Source organism: Semicossyphus pulcher, unplaced genomic scaffold, assembly GCF_022749685.1.
Source record: "Semicossyphus pulcher isolate SPU_LCO1_2020_fin unplaced genomic scaffold, fSemPul1.0.p SCAF_5, whole genome shotgun sequence".
In the NCBI taxonomy this organism is placed as follows: Eukaryota; Metazoa; Chordata; class Actinopteri; order Labriformes; family Labridae; genus Semicossyphus; species Semicossyphus pulcher.
Window position 1 is genome coordinate 28,665,638 of NW_027211726.1, and position 27,611 is coordinate 28,693,248.

At 40.3% G+C, this 27,611-nt stretch overlaps 2 protein-coding genes across 2 annotated transcripts in view; one reads left to right on the forward strand and one right to left on the reverse strand.

Annotated features, from left to right (window-relative positions):
* Window positions 1-1,269: 1,269 nt before the first annotated feature.
* Window positions 1,270-11,322, reverse strand: serinc2 (serine incorporator 2). The gene is made up of 10 exons (XM_069681767.1): window positions 11,234-11,322; window positions 7,784-7,945; window positions 6,952-7,139; window positions 6,716-6,795; window positions 6,333-6,470; window positions 4,501-4,670; window positions 3,782-3,872; window positions 3,532-3,691; window positions 2,094-2,309; window positions 1,270-2,008 (listed from the first exon to the last, which is right to left on the reverse strand). The coding sequence occupies exons 1-10, from the start codon at window positions 11,270-11,272 to the stop codon at window positions 1,870-1,872; spliced, it is 1,383 nt and encodes a 460-aa protein (XP_069537868.1). The 5' UTR covers window positions 11,273-11,322; the 3' UTR covers window positions 1,270-1,869.
* A 5,653-nt stretch (window positions 11,323-16,975) lies between these two features.
* The window catches only part of pkib (protein kinase (cAMP-dependent, catalytic) inhibitor beta), a 32,882-nt gene continuing 22,246 nt past the window's right edge, over window positions 16,976-27,611 (forward strand). The window contains exon 1 of the mRNA XM_069681711.1: window positions 16,976-17,135. The gene's annotated coding sequence lies outside the window, so the exon portion shown is untranslated. The remainder of the gene's footprint in view (window positions 17,136-27,611) is intronic.

A 27,611-nucleotide genomic window follows, 5' to 3' on the forward strand; every position in this document is an offset into this window, starting at 1 on the left:
TTAAGGAAACATTATATTAACTTTATTTTGAAAATGAAAATTACTACATTTTAATGATGACCCAGTAGATTCAACATTTACCTGTTCACTTATGGTATCTATTTAAGGTTTTTAATTTTGGTTTTATTAAATGGTTTTACATACTCTCTGCTTCATGTATTCTTGTATTCTAATGTGTTGTATGTTACGTCTGTGTTCTCTAAGTGTTTTATGTTTTTAACTGGCTGAGAAACAAATTTCCCCTCGGGGACAATACAGTTGAAGTTGAATCAGACAGTATACCTGCAGAAATGTTCATGTCAGGAGGCGCTGGCCCCGTAGGAGGAGGGCCACTTGCAAGCTAGCTCGGCTTGTTAGTGTTTGTTTTAGTTATAATGTAAGTTTTCAGCCCAAATGTATATCTTGACCATTTAATGTATATATTTATATTTCCACCTTCTGCCTTAATTGTATATATTTTGCCTAAGATGTATATATTTAGCTCTACATATATTTTAATTTTATTTCACATTTTAATTCGTTTAGTACTGCTTTCTTATTTTTTTATATATTTTATTAATATATTTTATATGTCTTTTATATTTCTTACCCTTTTAAATGGAACACCCAAGCTAAAGAATTTCACACGTTTGTACCTGTATAACTGGAGTGACAATAAACATCTTGAATCTTGAATCATGTTTTACAGGTATAATGTCTGAGTTTTGCCACCGGATGTCTGAACACAACTTCACAGGCCGCTCATTTGTAGTTCTTCCCAAACACGAGTGAATGAATATTGTGAAGTATAATGAAGTGTTGTGCTCAGCCCCCTGCTCATGCTGATCTTGTGATAGGGGAAAACACATTCCCTCTACATTACTTGCCGTGTGTGTGTGTGTGTGTGTGTGTGTGTGTGTGTGTGTGTGTGTGTGTGTGTGTGTGTGTGTGTGTGTGTGTGTTGCACTGGGGAATCCTACATCCAAGGAACACAATAAATCACATTTTAGCTGGATCATGTGATTAACGGAGGGAGGGTTGTGAAGCATTTGGAAGTCCCTGCTGACTTTACTCGATGACATCGCGTTTGCAGTTTCTAAATAAGGCATGAGTCTATTTACAAAGTAGTGTGTACAAAAAAACCAAACAGGTATAATACAGGTCTAATAACCTCACACAACATATAACAATCAATAGTACATGATGAAATCAGTTTTACTCCTACAAAGAAAGTCAAATTTGAGGGACAACAGCCCCACCTACAGGACAGAAATGTTTCCTACACACCAATTCGAGATATCAGAAGGTCAACTTTATTGATTGTAATGAAAACATACATATAGAGTATATTGAGGAATCAGCTTTACACATTAAAGTTAATCTCATAAAAAGATTTGACGATCCATTTGAATAGCTTGTGTGCAAATATAATATAAAAGAACTTTTGATATAAAACCTGGCACTAAAAAAAAGCTGTACAATGAAAAACAGAACAAATATTTGGATGCCCAAACTTTGGTAAAGGAAATGAAAAAAGAGAGTACAAATGACTACAGCAGATGTTGTGAAACAAAGCTAAAACATCAGTTCCCCACAGGGATAATCCAAGATTCATTTGGTCCGGGTATGTAGTGCTTATTTGTTACAGTAGAAGGAATAACACAAAGCGACCTGAGGTAATAAAAAAGCTGGAATGTGTGCTTAAAGCTCATCTTAAACAATCCTCCCTATATCCAAAACTGGCGATGGCTTTAGCTCCAAAACAAAGCTTGTAACTATTTATTTAAAATTTTAAAAGTGGAATTATAAGAAGATTAAACAGACTCATTTGAAGCTAAAGCTATGTTTCCTCAAGGTGCAAAAAGCAATAGGTTAGTGACTTCACCGTTTCTAGTTGAAGTCTCTGTCAGGGAGCACCAGCGGGGCCACCAGGGTCCACAGATAGATGGCCAATCCGAGCCAGCTGGAGCTGATCTTTACCCACACGGCCGGCATGGTGCTCTGCATCACCGTGTAGTCGGTGTTGGGCCTGAGGAGTCCAGAATAAAGTCAGAGAGAATTTCCAGGAAAGTCGCCCTGTCACATGCCATGAACAAAAACTAACAGATACTTACTTGTACCAGTTGGTGAGGGTCATCATGATGTAGAGGGAGGCCAGAAAGAGGCTGAAGTGGAAGAAGGAGTAGCTGTAGGTGACTCCGTCCTCTTCGTTGTCCACAGCCCGTCTGACTCCGTCCTCCCCTGCCGGAGCCTCCTCGATGGCAGTCAGGCCCTGGCCCTCCTCAGTCCGCATCAGCTTGTTGACCTGGGAGTTGTTGGAGGAGCGGATGCTGTGGAGGATGTGAGCACAAAAAGTTATCTTGACAGACTGTATCAAAAGACAGGATATGACAGCGTCTGAAATATCTGTCTATCTCTATCAAGCTGTGTTCAGACAAAGAGTGGAGCCAATTCTTACGTTGCATTACTTGCACATGTTTGCCCACTGGATCAATTGTGTTTATTTGCGTTGGTTAAACACAACCTGTGAATATTTGCCTGTCCAAATCCAAACATTGTGATGTCTGGGTTCATAATTTCAACCTGAAGAGCAAGCAGTTAATTTCATCCCCCTCGCTGTGCAATGTGTCTGGATAAACTTCAATGTGCAGGTGCAGAGTTTGCATGGTTTGGCTTAGCTTGGCACCAGGTTCCCCGAATGGAAACCAAAACCTGCGTTTGGTTTGAGCTGCAGAGCGTCTGTCCATCTGTCTGTGGTGAATGGGGGTTTCACTGTATCTAGCAAGTCACAAAGATTTTGCTGTGATTTGATCACAATAAAAGGGGGTTGATAGGATGCTGAAATAACAACATGCTGTAGATTTTTACTTTGCCAAAACATATATTGTCAATTCTTAAACAACCTTGTTTTTTATTTAATTAAATAAAACGTATTGGCTTTATTGGCATGAAAGTTTCAGAAACAATACTGCGTAAGCATCAAAGTACAAGTACTCATTCTGCATGCTGAGAATTTATAAAATATATTTAATATATAATTTAATGAAGAAAAAGTTTGATTTATGGTTGAACATGATCATGAATGTTTATGTGTACTCATGCAGCATCTTTAAGGAGTTTGGTTTACTGGGCAACCTTTGTTACATTTATACAAATACGTGCGTCCTTGAGCTCTCCAACTCTCTAAATGCAAATTAATCCCAGAAATAAAACACATGCTTATTTAGCCAAAGTCATGACATGAATTAAGGATAGACAATATGAGCACATTGTCTAAACGAGCAGCTGCCTTTAACCCTAGGCAGTGATTGTTTTTCTTTCGGTGTTGTTCTCGAATGGTTATCAGTGATTTCACTGAGCCTGAAGCCAGTGTGTCTGCTTTCAGCTTCCATGACTGCAATGCTGAACTTAACTCTTCACTTAATGTGGAGTTTCTGGTAGCAGAATAAAAAAAGTGACTTGCAGTAAGTGATGAATGTATAACTTCAGAACTTATTCTTAAATCTTTTGTAAAGGCAAATCAAAACAAACACTACAGTAACAGCAACCTACCTGGCATAAAGAGTACAGAATAAGAAAATGATCAATCCCACGATGCCCTGTGCGTCCCACCACTGGATGTTTCCAGGGGCCCGGGTAGGAGCAGGACCTGGAGCTGGAGTTGGACTGCTGGGCTGGACCAAACTCAACAGGCTGGGGTTACACTGCCTGTCTAAGGTCACACACACAGAAAACCTTTTAACAGCATACAATATGACAACTAGTTAATAGCTGTGTTGTGTTTCAGATTCATTGGACTTACTGGGGTTGTTGCTCATGGCTGACCAGGTGATGTACATGGCGTAGAGGGAGATGATGGAGGCCTGGAGCAGACCTGAGCTGGGCTGGGCCTCCTGTGGACACATGGGAGGAGTCAAAAAATAAAACGTGCCAATAAAACAAAACTGTAAATAAGTAAAAAAAAATTCTCTAAAAAAAATAAATAATAATAACTCCAGCGAACAATGCGTCACCCTATTTAAAGAAAGTTATATTGTAATACCATTATAACTGTGCTTCATTATTCTTCTATCTATCTATCTATCAATCATATGTTAGTGTTGGTTCACAAAACTACTTTCATTTGCTCACCCTGCTTCTCTTCAGTTATTTCTCCCCTCACACCTTCACCTGCTGTACCTGCACACAGCAGCTCTCTCTGTATCTCTCTCCCTATTCGTCTGCTCTGTTTACATTCATCATGAGCGGCACGTTTTTCACCCGCGATAGTTTTCACAGCAGCAGGTGAGCCGCGCGTGAAGGAGGCTCGTGGTTACCTGTTGAAACGATCTAACCCGACTAATGAGACCGACACTACACAGCCGCGCTTACAATCTTTTAAAACAGAATAAGATTGTCCGGGTCAGACGGTGCTGAAATTGTCAGGCATGCGTGAAAGAGGCTATACATGACAGATTAACTCATCATCTTCAGTCCATATATTAACATATTAACATCCGTCTTCTGCGGTGTCTACATTACCTGAACTTTGGGCAGAATGGCCACGACAGACACAACGATGCAGAACAGGAAGTTGAGGCTGATGAAGACCTTGTGCTCTGTGCAGTCGTCAGGTTGGGTGTAAAACACGTAGAAGAGCACGACAGCAGTGAACGCCAGGGCGAAGTTAATGACGGTGACGGACAGCAGAGCTGAGAGGAAAGCACAAGCGAAGACAAGAGTCATCAGTCACTCAAACAAAACTTGATGTAAATGTAGTTCAGTCAGTCTAATAACCTGCAGTGGTAGTTTGATTGATCACTTCTATACAGATATACAGACCCTAATTAATGCAGTTCAACTTTTCCAACCACATTATGCACAAACATACTTGAATAAGTTATATTTAATTTACGCTTATTGTCAAATACATCACTAGTAATTTTATTTTTGGTTTTACTGGACTCAGAATTTTGTCATTTGAAACAGATTTTTGACAATTGGCTAGTTGTTGTTTTTCAGTTCAGTGCCACACCAAAGTCCTATATCAGTCTACATGAGTTAAAGGTTTATGAGGGTTCTTTCTAAGAGCTGGCTGTCACCCAGACACTGAAACCGTTCCAGCTGACTCATTTCTAACTGTTTCAAGAAACGTCACTGTTGTTTTAAGCTATACAATGTAACCTGATGAAGGATTTTAATCAGCCAGTGAGCTAAAGTTAGTGAAAGTGCAGCTCGTAGCTCCTGAGACCTCACCAAAGAGCTTTGGAGAAACTTTCTTGAACATTAAACTCTTTTATTCTGTGTGTTTACAGGTTTTAATCACCAGGTCAATTTGTTTGTTTGTTTGTTTGTTTGGAGAGAAGGAAATCCTGTGGATACTTCAGCTCCAGGTAAAAACCTTGTGTTACGACCCTGAGGTCGTATGAACATTTTCTATGCATTAGTATGTGTGTTTTAGTCTCCTCTGCATGTGCTGTGGATTCCTTCTTTTTCCCTCTCTCTCTGCTGCAGTGCCTGTGTGTGTGAGTGACTGGCTGAGTGACTGATCGATTGTGTAGGTTCCGAGTAGCTGATTGGTTCCAGTCTTCAAGCTCGTGGTTAAAGGCTGGACTCCAGCAGCTGCTGCGGGCTATCCTCTCTCCACTTCCAATCAGACTGCCAGCCAAAAAGACTGTTAGACTACTAGATCTGCTAACTGCTATAACAGCCCAGGTTTGGTAGGGGTGGGTAGCATTTATGTTTAACCATCTACTCCTGTTTTTGGTTAGGAGTTAGGTTACTGATTTGTGTTTTTGTTATGCCTTTCCTTAATGTAATTACTCTTAAACCTAATCTGAGTAGGTCAATTTTAAATTTTTTAGTTTCTGTTTATTATTTTGCTGTTAGCCCACCCCGAAGTTAAAAAATGTAAATAAACCTCATAACGGCAGGCCATGTCACGCCAGGGTTCCCTCTAAGCCGGGTCGTAACACTTGTAAATGATGAACAGTGATAGATTCTTTATTTAAGAAATAAGCGTAGTTTGCAGCAGCTTAGCTCATAACAAATCCTGTTTCTTCTGTAGCACCTTGTAGAAAAACATTGATCATTTGAAACTGCTTTTTTTTTTTGCAGTTTTGCTGGTTTGAATCCCCTGGTTTCTTCGTTTTAGAGAGGAAGAGACCTCTGTGGATAATTCGGCTCCCGCTAAAATCATAAATGATGAAAACTAAAGGGTCATTTTGAGACTCTGTTATTAAAATCTGCCATGCCAGAGATTTGTGTTCTTTTCTGATGACTCAAATCAATTTTATTGTTTTTTGTTATTAAGAAAATGTTATTGTCCTGAACTTTACACTTGCACTAAAAGGTAAAATGGATAAATGAGATACCTGCAAACCAGCACTTGCTGTTTCCTTCCTCTGCCCTCTCCAGCCACGCCTGGTTCCAGGAGTGGGCGAAGTCCACCAGCAGGATGAGCTGGATGATGATGAAGATGAAGGAGCCCACCACGCCAAAGTAATACCACACTGAGAGCAGACATAAGAGGAATCAAGATATACGTCATGGAAGGTTATTATGAAGCACAGTGACAGATGCTATCATTATCATAACTAAACAGGAGAGCAGAAGACACTTCGTTCTGGTTGGATAAAATGAGAGTTCACTTGGTGGTTAGTATGAACACAAACTGTCTTTAGATGAAATTAAACCTAGCATAACAAAAATGTTTCACTTTGGCTGAAAGATTAATACACAAGCTTGTGCTTCATACCTGTAGTAAAGATGCCATCTGGAATGAAGAAAGCTCCCACAGTTATGCCGACCAGCACCAGGAACTTAAAGAACCAGAAACTGAGAGGAGAAAGTGAAGTTATTCTTAGTATGTACAGAACAAAAATGTTATTCCAGTAGAAGCACAATCTTCGAGGCGCTGTTCCCATGTTTGGCCAGCAGAGTGCAGCCTACTTTCATCACACAGGACTGTGGGACTGTAGCAGCTGTACAAACCCATTTTGGATGGCAGCTCGGGGGTCCTTGCTGCTGCGCACTCGGATCATGATGATGGAGAAGAGGAAGAAGAAGCAGGCCATGGCGAAGCACATACGGTACACTGACTTATAGCCAACAATGATGTCACAGTTCACCTTGTTCTCCAGGCCAGGTATGCTGGAGCCACCAACACAGAAGCCTGGTATCTGACAGAGTGGAAGCACACACAGGAAATAATGGGTTTAGATATTCCCACTTAAGACTTATAAATGTAACGTGTTCTGACTATAATCCAAATATAGTCACATTTTAGGAGCATTCTTGGGACATGTATGCAGAACATTTTGAATAGTCTCACTTGGGGTTTTACTACAATGTGCCAAACACAGCCTTTCGCCTGTTTATGGCTCTGTGCTTTGCCAACAAACCAACTAGTCAACACAACAGTTTGTAAGGCTGGGGCTAAATGCAGTATATAGAGCTGCATGTAATGGGGATTTTAGTGGAATATTTTTTTTTGCCATGTCTACGGCTTAGTAGGAATATTGGCTTTTTTGAAATAAGGGCCAAAACCAAAATAATTCAAAGCTCATTTGGATTTAAAATTGAAATCATAACTCTCCTAATAAACACATAATCCAAGCATCCTGTCCAGCTGCTCTGCACTAACAACACTGTTGCTGGGTTACAGCCTTATGAAACCAATTTGAATTTTTTTCTTGATTTAGAAATGACATGTGGGTTGAGAAAACATAATGACACTTGGGCCTCATGAAATGATTAAAGAGCCTGATGCAGCAGCCCTGTGTGGACCATTAAATGTGATCTAGTCTCGTTTTATCTAATGTACCTTTTTAAGATGTTCCTCCATGCCCGGCAGGATCATAATGACAGAGACCATTGTCCCGAGCAGCAGCAGGAAGGAGAAGGCCAGCCTGCTCATGGTGGAGTTGTACGTTGACGGGCAGCATGCTGACAGGAGGCAGGGGGCCGAGCCGCACAGACAGGACGCCTGGAGAAGAGATGAGGGAGAGAATTAGCTAGGCCTTCATGAGATTCATATTTCATGAAACTCAGGGACAGACCTCTGTGGTGTGCGATAATCAGGGTAATGCATGCATGACTTGCAATGCCAAAATAAAACAAATAACACTGTGTCTGCTGTCAGGGCAACCATCTCGCTTCATCTTCTTCAGGAGAGGCAGAGAGGAAAGATGATTTACAGCAGCAATAATCAGGTCTGTGATGAGAGCAGCCATCATCACAAATCTCTCCTTGTCTGTTTCTGATCCAGCTCTGTGAAAGGGATCACAGAGGATTCCTGCATGATTCAGATGCACACTGCTGTGAGGTGTGTGTGTGAAGCGCTGAGGCGGAGACTGTAGCCGAGATCAGCCATCCTTCACTAAATATGCAGTAGAGTACACAAGCCTTGGGTGTAAACAGCTCAGCTGCTGTGACGAGAAGAATCCAGTTTGCATGGTTCAGACCGGCCATACTGCCTCAGCAACAAACAACTCTAAAAGTCTAACAAACAAGCAGTCAAGATGACAACCACACAAGAACAAAAACAAGATGCCAAGTTTACTTAGGCCTTTAACCAGTTTTTAACTGATAATGAAATAGTCCCAATTTCATTTTTCAACTTTATTTGACCTATAAAACACGGTAATTCCTATTTCCTGTCAATTTCCCGGACATAGTTTAGCAGTTACGCTGGCAGGTCAAATGGAAGCAGCAAGAGGAAGTGGCCGTGTATAGTCCATGGAGGTCACAGTACTGCTAAACAACTGGTATAAAATGTAGCATTCCTGTTGGCCTTGCTACCAAGCTTTATCTTGCTGGTTGCTTGTTATTATGTGGACAATACAAGACAATGTTAAAAAATGAATTATCAACTAAAAATATGCTGAGCACCTGAATCTGTTAGCTGGTAGGTGTGTGAGCTGTGTCATATTCCACTTAGGCTATAAATCATACAAAGCCACAAATCGATACATAACCTCAAGTAAAGCATGCAGCAAAAAAAGGTGTGAGAAATATTTTTGAAAAGAAGTTTCTTTCTTTCACTTGCTTCCAAATGCACATCACATGTGTTTTGCTTTTGTCCACAGATGCTGCCAAAATGAAGACACAATGACAGTTATCCGATTCTGCTTTAAGCATATCATAAACAACTCATATTGATAACACTGGATGTTAGAAAATTACATACAAATTCGTATATGCCTTTTAGATGTTTAATTTTGCAAAAATATAAAATGGCAGGGAATCTAACCTCAATACCTTTCTGTTAGCACCATTAAAGGAATTTGCCTTCTTTTGTTCAATGATAAAATTGGATTAGTTAGTTCTCAAAGTAAGGCATCAAAAAGGAAACTCTGGTATTATAACAGCATTTATATTGAAAATTGCCACAGTTGCCCAGCATCAAGATTCAATGACAATAAATGTTCAAAGAATAAACAGAAAATGGCAATTTGAAAACCAATTCTAGGAATGGACCTAAATTAGACCTGCCTGCTTGAGTCAGATTTACAGCTTTGCCATACTTTCATCAGCATTTAATGGTCACAGACCTAAATTCTTAGGTCTATGACCGAATCTGATTAACTGTTCACTTTGGAGCATCCAGACCCCTCAGGTCATCTGGGATATGTTCTGTCAGTGTTCTCAGTATTAAAAGCAAGCACGGTGAAGTGTAGATTTTCTATTATCCTCACCTGCGGAACAAGCTTCCTCATTAGGCTACCTGAGGTCTGCTTGGGTGTCAGCTCATTTAAATCAGAGCTCAAATTATTATTGTTCACTGCAGCCTTACATTAAATAAGATTTTAAAAGTCATTTTTTATTCTCTACATATTTTAGCTTACTTTTGCTCTGTATTTTTATTGTCTTTTTAATGATATTTTAATGTTTTGTTTAAAATGAACTACACCCCTACCTTGTGTTGTATAAATAAGCCTACCTGTCCTATAATTAATGACATAACTGTACTGGAGGGTAATTGCTGTCTTGGAAACTCTAACCTTTCTGTGTTACATAGTGCACACATGGCATGACCTAGTTCTGGAATTGTTTGGAATTTCTAATATCTTCATTTAGCAGCTTTTGATCAGAAGTGGACTAAGCCACATTTCAATCTTCAAGATATAGGCTAACTGTATTTGACCTAAACTAATAATCTACATTCCAATTATTACAAAACATAAGATAATGAGTGTCTTAAGTGGTGAAGATTTAAGTGGGTCATATTTGAAGGGGTTGATACTTAAAATAATAATAATCGTAATCATTAATTATTATTATTATTATTATTATTTAATTCTTACTACTTTATACTTTTGTGTTATTTATTTCAAATTTAGACCAATCAGGAAAAAATATAATATATATACTGTGTATATATATTATATTATATTATGATATAAACAGTTTCAAATGTTAAATATATGTGTTAGAATTATTTGTTGTAAAATAAAACGTGTGTACACAATACCCAGAAGGAGGATCAACCAAGGCAAGAATGGTTGTTATGGGAAGTAGAGCAACAATAAATGGACGTCCTCCTCCAAAAGACATGGCGGAGATTCGCGAGTAAACCCGGAAATTATGCATTTCTAGAGAACACCTTGAATACAGTTTCAGACGTAGCGCAACACTTTGTTAATATTACTGATTGACTGTGGCGATTTCTTAATATTAACATACCAAAGATTAACAAATTAAACGAACCTCAAAAAGACGTATTTGCTCTCGCACCAAACTCCATTTAGAAATCTAGCAGTTCACTGCCGCCTTTCATCACAATAACGTCTATTTCCTTATAGAAGGCCATTTTGTTAAAGCATTGTATAAGTCGGTCTAAAAGTTAGTGTTAGTTGGGTATAAAGTAAACACAGACGAAGCAGCACAAGTTTGTCAAATTTAAATGGTTTGTTTGCTAATTTTAACAACTTTTCAGAGAGGGAGGGCGCTAACTAATAAAAGACGTCAAAGGTGTTAATGTAACTTAACGTTCGTGTTATAGCTTACCTGTTCTCAAAATATGTGCCGTTTTTATCTACTAACTAATAGTTTACTAGTCCGTTTGATTATAATTGTCAATGACTCGTGTACATATGGTATATCAGTAAACTATCGGCTTTTAATAACAAGTTTCGCATGACATCACCAAAAGGTAGTTTTCTTGGCTAAACACCGCATAAACCTAGGCTAGCTAAAATAGTTTAGAAATGGTAAGAAATACAAAACGTTTATCAACCATCAACACTTCAACAACTAGTAGATGTATACTCACACAACTGGCAAGGGAACTCACTGCCAAACAAGCACCCATGTTTGTTTAATTCACAACTCCGATGAAAGTCGTCAAAGCCTGAAAAGTTCAGGAAAAAACTGAGTCAAAAGGCTAAGTGTTAAGTCAGTTAAAAAACGTCAAATTGGGTCCCTCCTTCAAAATAAAAGCTGTGTCATCTATACACGTAGCCTACATAAAGATAAGATAAGCACAAAAACGGGATTTTTTACATTTTAGTTTTGTGTATGCGATTTGGGATGAAAATACATATAAAATAGAACGAATTCGCAGTGTATTACTTGAAGTTGCAGTTGTAATAATTTTCTACATTAATGCTTCTAGTTTTATTTTGAAGGCAGAATTGTTCTACTTCCGACATTGCTCGAGAAACTAGGAAAATACATGCAACTGCGTTTACTTTCACAGGGCGTTGCGTTTTGATTACAAAACTTTCAAAACCACATCTTTCATTAACCGGCCATGTCACTTGTTGAAAAGAAAGCAAAGTAATTCAAATATACAGGAACATATTATTTACCGCCGGATGTTTCGACTGACACCTGTTGTTGCATATCTGTTGTAATTTTGTAAATTTGAATAAAATTGAATTTATTTCATACTTATTGTATTGTTAATACTTTATTTCTTTTGCCACTTTTATATTTCTCCCAGTCTGTTGTCCCGTCCTGAGATATGTTGTTCTTGTTCTTTTCATAAAGTGAAACTTTCTATCCTATAATAATGATGCTGAGCTAATGAGGTTTGTGCATTTTCTGTGCTCTGTGAATCAATGTAAGGATATGATAGGAATAACGTGTTCAGTTAGGATGTTTGCATCTGTAATAAATATATTCATTCTGTGATTCACACGTAGGGCCTACAGATTCACAGAGACATGAGGAATACAGACAAGAAGAAGACAAAGACTGCAGAATGCTGAAGGAGACAAAAGGTGGAGGTAAGGTGGAGGTAACATAAAGTAATGCTCAACAGGACTTTTGCAGGAAGTTCTAGCTATTGTGTTTACCTTCTTTGTATATTCATAAATACATCAGTATGATATAGGGATTCTAGTCCTGTTTTCAATTTAAACCTCACTCTGTTCAGTGTGTTTGACTCTCAGGATGACAGCAATTCAGAATTTTTCTTCATGCTCTGTTGAGCATGAAAGCAAGTGAACTCCATCTATTTAACAGTACAAATTCATGAGCAGAAAAAAGTGAAGTAACAGGCCTTAGGTGATGTTATTTGAGTCAGGTTCATGTGGGTATTAAGACTTCATTGCTCCTTTCACACATGTACTACACTCCTGAAAATGTCCTGACATTGTCAAGGGTGCATATGTTAACACTTAATGTAAGAAGCTCTTAACCTGAGGTAAATTACCCGGACAATAAGCAGACTTCTTCTGCCAGATCCAATTTGTAAGCGAAGCAGGTAATAGTCTGGATCATTCACTGCCAGCGAACGCCGCTTGTACTACCAAAACATTCTTATACACGTTCATGTTGAAGTGATATCAACCCAGAAACAGTCACCACTATGGAACATTTTAAAGTTTACATTTCATTTAAGATCTAATCAACCCCTTTCTAGTCTAATGGTAGACATGTGTTTTATAACAATAGCAACTGGTGCAAGTCTGTAAACATCAGAGTGAAACGTGAAGATGTTCAATATACTTATAAGTATTTTCTCACATAAAGTGAAGTGGTTTCAAGGAGTCTGCCTTGCTGTTGTTCATGTTGCCTATTATAATAGCTGTGAAACCATGGTTACAAATGTTCTTTTTTCTGTTGGTGTGAGTTACATTTATCCCAAAGCTTGACGCTGTACTTTATATACTACAACAGTGCTTCTCAAGCTGTGAGCGTGACTTCAAACTGATTCATTAGCTGCTATTAGCATTGGTCGAGTGGAATTGTGGGTAATGTAGAAGCCAGGTTGAGACAAGGAACAGGAATTTACCATATACAGGGTGTCCACCTTCCTCTACCCTCCTGTTCAGCTTGGGAAGCTTAAAAGCTGTTATGTCAATATCATTTCACTGCTTCTTAATTGATAAGCAACTGAAAAAGACATTGTGCGATGAAAATGAGGAAGGACATAGGGACATACACTGAACAAAAATATAAACGCAACACTTTTGTTTTTGCTCCCATTTTTCATGAGCTGAACTCAAAGATCAAAGACTTTTTCTATGTACACAAAAGTTCTATTTCTCTCAAATATTGTTCACAAATGTTGATTAGACAGCATGATTATTGCACAGGTGTGCTTTAGGCTGGCCACAATAAAAGGCCACTCTAAGATGTGCAGCTTTTCTGTATTGTCTGGGGGGGTCAGAAAACCAGTCAGTATCTGGTGTGACCACCATTTGCCTCACGCAGTGCAACACATCTCCTTCGCATCTCCTTCGCATAGAGTTAGAGTGTTAGATGAATAGCACTCTTACCTGTAGTATCCGGTCTTTATAAAGACAAAAGACAAGGTATTAGTAGCCCGTCTAATAATGATATTAATGGCCAATTTATAGAACCTGTTCCAAAAGTACGCCAATGAATTGTATCTGTATTATCTTGGCACAGACGCAGCCATGATGATGGTTTGAGACCATTTTGAGGAGTAATGAGTACTGCTGATGAGGCTTCTCTTTGAGGAAAAAACATCAGGTAGCCGGGGTTTTGATGTTGCGTGTTGCCATAGCGAGGAGTTTGACTGACAGCCAGCCATCACATCATGACAATTACATACCGCTTTTTGAGTCATCCAACCATGATTTCCAGTTTGCGCTGCATACATACTTGATAGTTAGACAGAAAGTTTTAATTATATCATTTTATATTTAACAGCTAACATTCAATCTTATGAACACACTCCAGTCATCCGAGTCATCATGCCTCAAGTCAAGTCTCAAGTCATTAACTTTCAAGTCCAAGTCGAGTCTCAAGCAATTTACTTTTTGTCAAGTCAAGTCGCAAGTAATCAAAACAGTGACTCGAGTCGAGTCGAGTCGAGTCCAAGTCACCAAGTCTCAGGTCGACATCTCTGGAAAAGGCAATTGCACGGTCACTGCACAGCTCATTATGTGGCCTAAAAATAGAAATAGGAAAAATACTGATGAAGTTTGAGGAAGCACACAGAGAGTAAACAGGTGTGACATGAAGGTCAGCAGTGAGTTTAAGTCAATGGGGGGGCAAACCTCCATCTGTCTGACCTTCTGAAATGCAGTGAAGATTTTCACCTGTGAATAATCAGTGCAAAGATAAACGCTTCTCCTTCCCCACATTTTCCTTCATTCTAAAGAGCAGCATGCTTACATTATCCACATAGAAACCAGGTCTGATGCACTTTTCAATGAGCGTGAATCTTAGACTGTATAAATAATGGACCTTGTCGCTATGACATCACCCACTGGTTTGTGAACTGCCTTTTTGAAGCCTCTATTTTGGGATTTTGGATGCCGCCATGAGCTGATTGACCAGAGAGACACAGGTGGTTTTTGAGAAAGGTTTTTCTTTCTATTTACCAAAAAGTAAAAAGTAACAAATATTTCTATTGATAAATGTGGGCCCTTAAAACATGCCAACCCAAAATAACTAAACTGAAGCACTAAGAAAAGAGCAACACAAACTGACCTCCAGAACTGATGGTGCCTTCCATTTACCTCAGAAGTCTGAACTGGGAATGATGTCATGCCTGAGTTGACCGCGTTCCAGTACAACAAGTCGGAAAACCAAGTTGGACGCCTCCAGTAAAACAGTTATTGGGCTTGCTCTATTGGAATACGAACAACTACAGAACAAATATCAGGTCCACAACATGTCCACAGATGGAAATTGGACAGTACTGTGTGTACGACTGAGTCAGTGAGACACGAATAAGAGTGATAATAAACAGTAAATACTACAGCTTTCATGTCCTGTTGGAAACTTTGATCTGACCACACAACAGGCTGATAGTGTGGTGAGAGCTCTATTCTCCTCAGTAAATTCTCCGGCTTCTTTTTGTCAAACCTCACCCTTCTCCTTGTGACAGCTGGATCAGCCAGCGCATTTGTACATTTAGTTTTTGATTGACAGAGGATTTTGAGACTCTGAATGGCCAAATTAAAAGTTACAGATTGACAGCTACACCGCCTTCTCAAAGTAAAAGTTTGTACTTGATATCTCCATCATGTTTGTGGTGTTTTTGAGAATGTTCCATAAGAATCTGCACAAACTTTGTTTTGGTTCAGAGTTTCGGCTAATTTTTGGCAGCTCATGCGTGGGAGTCAGGACTGTTGTTGGCTCTCTCTCTCTCAGACAAGACGGCTCGTTTTAGGGATGAAGTTAAGTTACCCTGTTGGTTTCATTCATCAGACATACAACCATAAATAGAAACTTATTATGTTTGTTTTTTTATGTGGAATGTATTTTTGTTTTCTAAAATGTTATTGTGTTTTGACTTCCAGGGCCACCATAGGAAATGTATAATATGGTGATTGGAGCTGCGCAGCCCTGATTAACTGTCACATATTTGAAATGTGTATCGTTAGGCTTTCAATTTTCATCACACTAAGAGCTAAACAAAACAAAATACTGAGAAAGTTAAAACCCCCATTGACTGAAATAATCACAGCCTTGGTTAAAAACACAGTTGACTGCTACTGGAGCACTGTTTCTGTTGGTGGTAGAATCTACAAAACATGTGACTTAGTTGTATTACCTGTGTAATAGGAATGAGATAAAATCAATTATCCATATAATTTAGGACTGAGGACAAATTACTGCGTGATGAGATTCCATTAAATGCCAGGTGAAAAGGCGAGTCCATTTCTTAATGTTTGAATGTGGAGGTACACCCCTGACTGAGACGACAGTGGTACAAACCTTTGACCAGCAGCAGCACGTTGTAACATTTACACAGGAAACTGGACCATCGTGACTTTCAAAATAAAATCAGAATGAACAGAAAACCGTTTCTCGACAGTAGGCTACCACTATTAGGCCTACTCTTTCTCTTCAAAGTTCTACTATTAATGATAATGGCAATAACAACAAAAATGTACCATAGGCTATACAAGGCTAAAATGAAGCTATCATCTATTTTTGGTTACCGTTTACTGACACAATATACAGACTACCCATGAAGCTACTTTTGTGCACACACATAGAAACGTGTATTCCTCGAGCATTATTGTGAATGGTATTTTCAGATGGAAAAGGGTGAAAACCTCATGTTCTGTTTAGCTGTGATGTTGCTGTTATTAACTCACAAACATTAACAAACAGAAAAGCAACCGATGAAATGATCGGTGTATTAAATGTTTATTAAAATGCATTATATAAAATATTACTGAGCTTATTTACTTTGAATGAAATTATGTAATTGTATGTGCTAATGTATATAATCACTATACACATCACTGTAAACAACATGTCTGCAGAAAAACGCTCCCTTTAACTTTTGATTTGTTTATATCTATTTTTTGTTCTTGTATACTGATACTATTTTTCCCCTCAATGTTCTACTTTTTTTCATGGACATATTTAAGCAAAATTAAATATTTTTTTCCCGACAGCCGCTTTTATTTTGAAGGCATAATCCTTTCCTTTCCTTTATCCTCCGGGCTGCGCATGTGCACCTTGACGATCCTCCCTGTTGCTGCTGGGAATGCGCGCACAGTGAAGCGCTCGGCTGTCCGCGCGGTGTGTGTAGTCCTGTCAGCCGCGGGTCCAGCGGTGTCAGCTGTAATGAGGCGGTGTGATGTGTCGAACCGGAAGGACCCGCTGACACTCCGCTCTTTCTCTTCTTCTTCTTCTTCTTCTTCTCCCCTGCTGAGGATGGTGACTGGCGGATAGTTCCAACTTCGGACTACTTGGTGTTTATTTTTCTCGGCGAAGCGCACAGAAATCAGTAGGTGAGTGTCCATCATTGCGCACATACACTGTCACCTGTTCTGCTCCACAGGTAGGACGGCAGACTGGCTCGTGCTGCTCTGCGCGTCGACAAACCTCAAAAACAGGCAAAGGAATGAGTGCTGGGGAAGAAGCTGCTGGTTATAACAGATTATAGGCGTGCAGGGGAGAATCACTGAGGCATGCTGGGGCTATTATCTGCACGGAAACTGATTAAAAAAACAAAAACAAATAAAAGGACTTGGAAAAAAAGCAAAAATGCTCATGTGATCACCCTGTCTGTCCCCAGTCTTATCTGGCTTCAAATCTAACTAACATAAAGAGAATGTTAAAAACAGGCCAGCAGGCAGCTCCAGCAGCCTACCTGTCACCTCCATATGGCCTCACAGCATTGTGTGTATCAGCTGTTCAGATGAAAATGTCACCAGCTCCCTACAGAGAGCTCTGTGGCAGCTGGATTATCTGCTTTGGTTTATTAAAAGGTGCGTAAACAGTGACCTTCAGATGGTGATCATTCATCAGTCTATAATCAACATTTAACATTTTAAATGTTAAAGCTACCAGGAAAACATGCAATAAGATTGGAAAAGCATACAAAAGGTTATTATGGTTATTGGTTCAATCTTAAAGTCCTTTATGACTTAATAGAATATACATTAGGAGTTAAACAGTTAAGTAAGGATCAGTTTCTGAACATCAAAACTAAAGGTTAGTGTCAGTATTTTATGCCAGTGTTCAGTGTTTTAAACATGACAGCTGGATTCCTAAAGTTAGACATAATTAAACACCATCATGTGAAGCTGAAAAACCTCAAATCTGCATTTAAAATAATCCTTTCTATTCACACATTTTCTAAGCTCTAAAGTTAAAAGTTTTAACCAGCTCTATCATTACAATGTGAGCCATAAATGCAAATGAATGATATAACTTCCTCATTTGTAACCTACAAAGCCGCCAGCTCAAAGTCTGCTCAACAACAACTTTTTATGTCTGCCTCCGAGGTCAATCAGATCAGATAGTGATAGTGGTCGCTTCTCACAACTCCAAATCCAATATATTTAGTCCAAAATATGGAAGAAAATATTTAGTCAGTGTAAGGCTTAAATCAGATATTCTGGGATACTTGTATTAGCCTGCAGTGCAAAGGAATTATGGCGCATTTAGGAGGAAGAGGCTGCCATGGCCTAATGAGCAGAGCTTTCCTGGCAAGGCAAAACTGTTGATACCGCTGTGGTAATAGTGCACCAAAGGAAACAGAGTTGAAATTGCTATATTATAATATATATAATATTTTACTTATTTAGCGCTTTAAAAGGTACTCAAAGGCACTTTACATAAAAGAAAGAACAGAAGTAACAATAGCAAATACGTTAAATACAATTAAGAACATATACAATGCACAAATAACAGGTCATTGGTTAAAAGCAGATTTAAATAGGTGGGTTTTGAGTGCAGTTTTAAAGGAAGGAAGAGAGGGAGAGGTTCTGAGGTGTTGGGGGAGAGAGTTCCAGAGGGAGGGGGCAGCAGTGGAAAAGGCTCTGTACCCCCAGGTCCGGTATTTGGTTCGGGTGAGAGGGGTGAGGAGGTTGGCATCAGTCGATCTTAGGTTACGGGTGGGGGTGTATTGGAGAAGGAGGTCAGTGAGGTAGGAGGGGGCAAGATTGTGAAGGGCCTTGTAGGTGTTAAGTAGGATTTTGAAAGTTTGCAGAGAGTCGTTGAACATGCGTATTACACTCAAACTTTGGGCCACATATGGACATAGGAGTGCTGGAGACTTAATTCAAGATCCCGAAAAGAAACTGTAAAATCATCCAAAACGGCAGGTCTGAAATAATGCCGAGGTCGAATGTCAAATGTCTCAATTCAGGGGCTGCATCCGTCAACAGCTGTTCCCACCCTTACCCTTGCGTCACCAAACGCCGTTCCTGTCGCCTAGCAACAGGTAGGTAGCTGGCTATCTAGCTATCATAACATCACGTAATTTAACCTATGTTTTTAATAATAATTGTTTCCAGGCCTCTTATTTTTTTTTTTTTTTACATGTGTATCACTATTTGATTGAAGTTTAAGAGTCCGCCATCTTGTTAGAATTGGTGTGCAATGAATCTCGGGATAAGTTTGGCAGCAAAGGATCCGGTGAAAGGACACAGTTGTCGGCCGCATCTGAAGACAGCCTCAGACGCGCCACTGTGACGCAATCAGCCCTTCAAATACGTCCTTCGAAGGATGCAGCCCCTAAATTGGGACGGATTCATCGATTAAACATTAGCCTTTTTTAATTCTCAATTTTGTGATTCTTTCTGTGATGTCGTTAACACATTAACTAAGGTTATAGGGACCTAGCTTAACGCAGCCATCAGTCTGGCTGATGTCCGTCACCTCATTGGTCACACTCTGTTTTCTTACCTTTACGACACCATTACAGCCTATCTGATAAGATTTACTTGGTGGCCTTAAACGGTTACAGTGCCAGTGTTTCAATCTTTTTTAGCAAAAACACAGCACATTTTTTCTCTCTTTTTTCTCGTCATGTAGCACCAATTAATTTTCTTTCCAGCGTAGACAGCTCAATATATAAAAAAAGACCTTTCCAGCAGTGAAATATCCGTTAAAGGAAACTGTCCCTGATGTAAAAATGGTAAACTCTGCGTGTGAGTGTGTTTTAAGCCTTCACATCCTTATCCTTTGGAGAGCATCTATTCCCATTCAGATGAGTGCCAGATCCACGTGTGCGCAGAGGCCGTTGAACAAGCCTCAGTCTGTAAGCTTTGGGTGAATGTGGAGCAGAAAATGTTCCAGAGAAGCACAGAATGTAAAACACTGTCAGGATGTGTGTCTGTGCAGGCCTAGTTCTTATAATCCTGGTTTTCATGAATACTCTCACATTGTCAACTATGGGAAACGAAGCCTGGGTCCGCTGGGGTACCAGCAGTTCCTCACTATTTATAATATTCATTTTAGCTCCAAGGCTCTTCCTTTAATTTTATGATTTCACCCTGTGTTAATTACACATCCATGAGGTCACATTAGGAGACAGTCTCATTGCTTGGCTGTGGTTCAGTGGCTGGCTGCTGTGCTGTTTCTGCTGTGCGATGCAGCGATCAGCTGTCATTGAAACAGCGTGTGATACAGGACTTAATTTTACTTTGATCTATTTTATGTCACAGAACTTTGTGTGTGTCTTGGCTGCCTTTCTGTTTTTCCATGCTGCCTCTTAAAGCTAACTTCAGAGTTCTTTTGTATAACAAAAAAATTGAATCATACAACACATCACTTCCTGTTTTCCTAGGAAGTAGAAAAATTCTAGAAAATTCTAGAAAATTCATTGGTAATTGTAAAAAATAACATTAAAGCTAATGTGATAGACATACCCGACTTTCAAGCGGCTATATGTGTTGTTGTTTATGATCACTACGGGGAAAAGAAACAAGCTGTAAACAGAACGTTCTTTATAAACACCTTAGACAGTTACTATGGCAAATGTTTAAACAGTTTCTATTTAGTCATCCATCAGACATGGAGCAACATTAGCATTCGCTTTATGCTAAAATACTATTCACTGGGTACTATTCGACTATTATTCGAGGACCGCCCCTCCCACTGTGCATGCAAACACAAGTTGGGAGAGAAAGAGAGAGAGAGACCAATTTACTTTTTCATCAACTATTTCAACTATTTTCATGATGGCTGCAGAAGTTTCTGCATTTTGCTGGCACTAATGCTTTCTGCAGATGCGCTACAACCACCGTCTGGCGGTAGTACTGCATTACAACCAGGCGCTGGTAAAGACAGTATATTATTAAGATGAGACAATAGTCGCTTGAACTTGAGTGATTTCGGTTGTTATTCTTGTTATCTCGAGATAAAAAAGCTGGTTTTCTCACGATATCAATATAATTTTCTGGCGTTGTAAAAAACGCTGTGATATTACAGACCAGGTCATGCCATGCTGCTATCGCCCACACTAATGAGGTAAGTTAAATGGTTAATAATGGACTGTACATATATAGCTCTTTTCTAGTCTTTGGGACGTCTCAAAGCTGCTTTTACACTCCATGTCACATTCACACACACATTCTCACAGTGATGGCAGAGGCTAAAGTTCCCAACTGTCAATCAGTTATCACATTCATACCCGGTGGCATAGCCAACCGACATGTAGCCTGAGGGAGCTGGGGATCGAACCTCCGACCTTCCCATTGAAACTCTTTCAGCTGCCCACAAGTTAAGCCTGTTTCTATGTTTGTTTTGTGCTTTTGCAACTCTGGGGATACGAGTTAAGATCATCTGACGTTACAGTGGTGCAGCGTTGTTACCTCGAGATAATAACATACATGAGTCGGGATCTCAAGAAAACAACCAAAAATTACTCGTTGGAGTAAATAAAATGTATGGATGCATGTCCACTTAGGGCTTCCGTACTGACGAATAGCAGTCAGGTAGTCAATTTTCATTAAGCTAAATGCTCACTCTATTTGCTGTTTGGTACTGGACATGTAGCAATCAGTGGGTTTATTAGTACCTGATGCAGGAGGCTGGATACGAAGCTGAAGAGAGTGCTGATGGTAAACAAAACAAGGCCTAAAAGTCTCCAATTACACTTCACTCGATTTAACATTTCAGTTGCAGTGATGTAAAGTGCATTTTGGCAGGTACAAACGTCTCCCTCCTGGATTCCTGCCTCTGTTTGAGATGCTGGGATAAAATAATCGTGCTGCTTGTTCGAGTTGCCACACATAAAGCCTGTTGTGGTTTTCTGGAGGTCGGAAGTGGCAAAAGTCCTCTTTAAATCATGATCATTACTATATTGTATAAGAAGGTAAGACAGTGTATAAGATCTCTCCGAGGTGAGAGCACAAGCTAAATCAGATGTTGCAGTGTAAGCGTTTTGATGGTACAGGCGGGAGCCGCAGTATCTCAGACATGGGAGTAATTTGAGTTGTATATTAAAAGCCTTAGTTAATGTTTTGTCATGTAAAGTGGAGGTACTTTGCTCACACCGTTGAAGCAGGCAGCTCCTGCTCTGTCCCTGCTGGCTGAATCACCTGTTCTCCTTCCTCCTCCTGCTCTCTCTTTGACATCAGGCTTCATGCCGCTGTGTGTTACCTCAGATGATGCAGACAGATGATGACATGACACCGCATGCCCCCTGCCCACCCTATCTGATCCTGGAGTCTCAGAGGTGCCAGACGTGACCGGCTGCTCGGTCTTTTATCACTTACCTGCCAATCAGCCGCAGTCGGCCTTATCTTTTACAAGGAACAAAGTCTGCCGCTGTGATTGGTAAACAGGTAACTGCTCACCTATAAAAATCTGTTTAATCTTCAGTGAACTCGCTGGCACTACTGAGCAGCTTATCCTAACACCAGGTTAAACACTTTCCTTTATCAAAGAGCCCAACGGAAACATTGACTGTTTCTTCAGCTTTGATTGATTTTTTTAATCATGGAGCCATTTGCAGAACTTTTGTGCAAATGTAAATCCTTTTATCAAGCAAAAATACCAAATGTTTGCTGCTTCTGCCTTCTCAAATGTGAGTTAGTGCTTTCTTAGTTTTATAAAAAACATAATAACTTTTGGTTTTGGACTGTAAAGATGGATTCAGACCAGAGAATAAGGAGATGATGTAGCCATAATGACTTCACCCATTTTGGTCATTTTAAAAGGTTGAGTTCGGCATTTTGACTATATTATGTTTTTGAGGTGGATATTGTCTACCACTATTTTGTTTTTAAAGTGATCATCTCGAAAATTTTCACGGAAATATTCACAAGTGGCGTCCAGTTAGTGACGCGTTTTCCATCAGCCAGCAGTGGTTGGTCTGCCAGAGAGGGTAGGCGGAGCTAAGCCGCTGCTTTTCCGGTCTCTGCAAGTGTTGCGAGTAAACAGTAATCTACTATGGCTGAACAAACAAAGAAAAGATGGATGACTACAGATACAACTTCAACAATAAGTGAAAATCCAAAGAAAAAGAAACAAACTATAAGCTCAGATGAAGGCAAACAGTCCAAAAAGGAAAGCGACTGTCAGTGAGGAAAATCAAGAGTAACTACCGGAGCCAACCGTGGACGTCACACATGCAGCACTGTCTGGATATCTGTGAAGTGTGCTCCCGCAAATACTGTTTAGCGCCGTAGGTGCCGCTAAAGAGAGACGAAAGTGAGATCTTCGAGATTACAACTTTAATGGGACTGTAATTTACATGCTGAAATGAAGAAGAGTTGAAACAAGCAATTGAGACCATAAACTTAGTAAATTTTATTTAACTGAGCAATGTTTCAATCACAGGTTGCATATTGTCAGAAATGTATAAATAAATGAAAATAATGGAGTGATGCAAGGTAGTTCAGGTAGGCACCTCGAGCTGCACCCATTTCTCACTAGACATGTATTCTCCACAATCACCTGACAAACAGTTCCTCCCAATGTAGCTGCAAGATTTCCGGTCTCTCCCTCTGCTCTGTCATTGCCATCGCTGCCCTGCACCAGTACTGCGCTCATACTTTTAGCCCCACCAGCACCCCAACATCCACCTGCAGGCTCCGGTTAGGGGGGTTTTAAGATATGATCTCATCACTCCTCAAACTTCTGGATGTAAAATAAATCTGCGAGGAGTGATGAGGTTGGAGCCGAGACGCCAAATACAAGCTATGTTCTGCTGCAATAAACATTTCAACAAACGTGAACTGAAACAACCGACCAAAGCAGAGCTGGAAGCAGCATTTAAAAATGGTTACATCATCTTTGTGTAAAAAATAGCAACACTTAATTAAACTAACCCCCCTCAAACCTAAGATTTGTTGTTGTTGAGCAAGAAAATATTTCACGTTGAGAGGAAAATATAGTGGAAATGCAATCCCTGAAACTATCAGCTATCATTGCACAATAAATTTAGATGTTTTATTTATCACTATAGGCAGACAAACATCTGCATGTAAAACAATCCGGTCGTAGATGTTATCTTTACTCTGTTGCCATCCTCATGTTTTAGGCTGCTAGTCGGCCTGTTAACAATGATCATAGCATGGACAAGGAGGTCAGGAGGAGGTTGTTCAGATTTCTGCTAGCTACATCAGACGCCCAGGTTATTGGTCATCACCTCCAGAGGCTAAATCGTCATCAGATGATATACATTGGCTGCCATATACATTCAGAGATCGCTGCTGATTGGTTAGGGCAAATGACAATCCTCCAAAACAAACAAGAGGGGAAGTAAAATGGGAACGTAGTCTGATTATGGAGCCATCGTTTTGCTAATTTAAGACTGTTGTTTGTGCTTCTTTTGGCATTTTGGATTTACTCGTCAAACTCGTAGGTTGTACCCAGCCCTCTCATGCCAGCTGCAGACTTGTAGAGCTTTTTAGATGAAAAGTGGAGGCACACATGCTTTTAAAGAAGTACTGTCTACTATACTCTACTACAAATTCTATGAATGGACAGAAAAGTGTTCCTCACTTTTGAAATGTGTCACTTTGCGGTAAGAAAACTGACAGCCAAGTGTCGCCTGTCACTTACAATTTCACCACCCGGCACCAAAAATCCAATTCCCATTGATTGCGGGGCCTCTCCACTTTGAAGATGGAAACAGAAATTTCCTGGGCCACATTCTTGTCATTCATTATTTGTCTGTATTGACAAGTGACCTAAAGAGTTTAGCCTGAGCTGGTGCGTCTGTGAATCCTATTGCCCTTTACGGTGACCTATGGCTACTTTTATGTTTCTGCTATGAAAACAAGTCAGTCGATTCTCCCCCCTCGACCTGCTCAGGAGGACGTATAGGACGGCAGACGTGTTTTCAGAGATGTAGATGATGGAGGATGATAATAGGAACAGAGGCGTTGTGTTTCCGTAGATGCTGTGTATGACTGTGATGACCTCAACCTCAGCGTGCCCATTTTCCCAGCAGCCAGGACCGACCAGAGGCAGGGGGGGTGGCAGCATAACTCAGTAGTCCTCCCCCAGCGTGCCTCTGCCCCGCTCTTTGGGAAACGACTGTGGTTCGTCAATGTCATCTCTCCTGCTGCCAGGCTCTCCATACTGATTAGATCGAAAGGGGAACAGTAGGTGAGATGAGATGGTTCCTCCATGCAAACAAAGGCTTTATTGTAATTCCCATGGCATTCTTTCCCTCCACAGATCAGTGACCTTTTCACTGTATCAGACCAAACAATAGAATCAGCTGCTTTGTCCCCCCCCCCCCCCGGTAATTACCGCGTGGAATCCGTCTGCCCTAGAAACAGGCACGGCATCTCCAAACGCTCTGTCAGACACCAACGATCTGAAGAGCTCATTCTCCTGATTGGCAAATGGAGAGGCGGTAAGAGGGTGAGAGGTGCAATTGCGGTTTAAATTGTGTTTCAATGGGCTCCATCAAACGTGGGTTTTGAAAGAAGAAGCCTCTCTACAGCTAGCTGCACCTGGCAGATTTGCACATTAGCATCTTCAAACAGAAGCAAGAGGGACGTGTCTGAATGTTGGAGTATCATCAGCTACAGATCAAGATCATCTCGTCTTCATTGTTGATGGAAGTCAGAGTTGCTGTAAATTAGTCCAGTCTGGAGGGAGTAGAGGCGCTTTGATGGCTTCAACATGCTGCTCATCTACTACAACAGAACTTAAAGCTGCTTTAATCATTATCTTTGTATAAACATTGTAAGCAATTGAGCCATGTTAAAATGCAGCACAGGGTGTTATTTTTATATAACTCACCCATTTGAATGATATTGAGTCCTAAAGGCATAATTAAGGGTGTGCCTGCTTTGAGTGACAGGTGGGAGCTGCAGGCTGTCAGTTAGGTGTCACCTCAGCAAATTCAGTCACTTAATTTGATATCTCTGCTCTTTTGATGGTGCCTTCTGAAAGTTTTTTCATGCAAATATTGATATATTGATATCGTACAAAAGTGATGCCAAAATAGCTCTTTGATAGGCGCTGCCATTCTGCGACGGTGACGCCATTTGCGTAGCCACTTCCACTAACCAAAACACACACTTAATTTACTGAAAAACCATCAAGGATCTCGCTAACCGGCATATTTAACAGCAGAACAGCTTCTTTGTGTTGGTCTGAGGTTAACGTTCACAGATATGGAAACTTCAATGACTGTAGTGATTGTTTTTGGTACGTTTCCTCTCACCGTTGGTTCACCACTCTGCTAGTACAGAACAGATCGGCTGCAGGAGTCGAATTTAACTAATTAAAAGTAAACTCTTCAGAAAAATGAACACTTGGACTCCAAAAAGAGGGCAGTAGCCCCAGTGTCAGGCTGAAGGCTTCAAATTTTATATTACACAGCCTCAATACACAGGAGGCAAGCTGTTATTCAAGTGATTTCCATGTCAAACACCACATTAGCAACATTACAAGCCATACTGTCCTACACGGAGCGCCGTGTTTGGGTGAGAGAACCATCTGGAATGCCTTGTGTACTATTAAGTATGGACATGGTGCTAAATTGTTTTTGCTTGAGACATTGTTTTAAGATGAAAATGTAGCTGTCTATATGTCTGATCTGGTCTGGTAACCCTCTGGACGCTCCAGGAGGAGCTGCAGATAAAATGTTTGGGAAACGCATGTCGGCCCTCCTCTGTTAATTTTGGATCTGTATAAATGTTTGAATATGACCGGATGAATAGATGAGTGGAAATTCTCCTGGTGGAGATGAAATCCTCTTCTGTTGCAGCTCCTCTTTTATCCACCGCGTCGAGTGCAGCTTTAATCACAAACACAACCCAAGTGGTTGACACTTCTGCTGATGCATGGTGGCAGTGTGTGTGTGTGTGTTGTCTTTATAGCGTTTGCTTTGTGTGCGCGCGCATGTGTGCGTGTGCGTGCGTGTGTGTGTGTGGGTGTGTTTCAGCCGTCGGAGAGAGTGCCAGAGGGCTATGGGTGGCAGCCAGCGTGCAGGAGCAGCACGTGCAGCCGCAGCCACCCAGGCTGCATCGCTGTTGACATGATGGTCTAGTTCTGAGCGCCCGGGGAGGAGGACGGCCCCGGTCACACTCTCAAAACAACAGGCTTTGCTCTGAAATATTGATGTGACGGCAGCACACATTGTCCTCCCGTTGTCACACATGTATCAGACATGTGTGACACATAAAGTAGATTTATTCTCCCGGCCTTCGTCTAGATACCAGGATGCTACTGATATATGGGCTCTGAAAAGCTGTTTCCACTCGTGTTGAACAGGCCGCTTTTCATGTTTTTAAAACATTCAGAGCAAACATTTCAAAGTAATGTACACAATTTTACAAAAAAAAACAAGTATTCAATATTTTTTCCCAAACTTCCTCTGTATGGAATACCAAAAGATACGATAACAAATGTTCTGCTGCTTTTAGTAATTAGACTCCTAATAATGAAACAGATATTACAAAGTCTGAGTAATATTGACCAATTACGTATCAGCAGGCTGCAGCATGTGCGGGAAAAACAGTCCGTGTGTAGAGCAAAAGCAGGTGGAACGTAATGCGCCGTAA

Excerpts from the sequence above, each read along its gene's own strand:
- serinc2 (XM_069681767.1), bottom strand. The coding sequence starts at position 11,272 with ATGGGTGCTTGTTTGGCAGTGAGTTCCCTTGCCAGTTGT. Across the intron at positions 7,140-7,783 it reads TGGAGGAACATCTTAAAAAG|ATACCAGGCTTCTGTGTTGG; the intron begins GTACATTAGATA and ends CCACTCTGTCAG. Across the intron at positions 2,310-3,531 it reads TTCTGTACTCTTTATGCCAG|CATCCGCTCCTCCAACAACT; the intron begins GTAGGTTGCTGT and ends CATCCTCCACAG.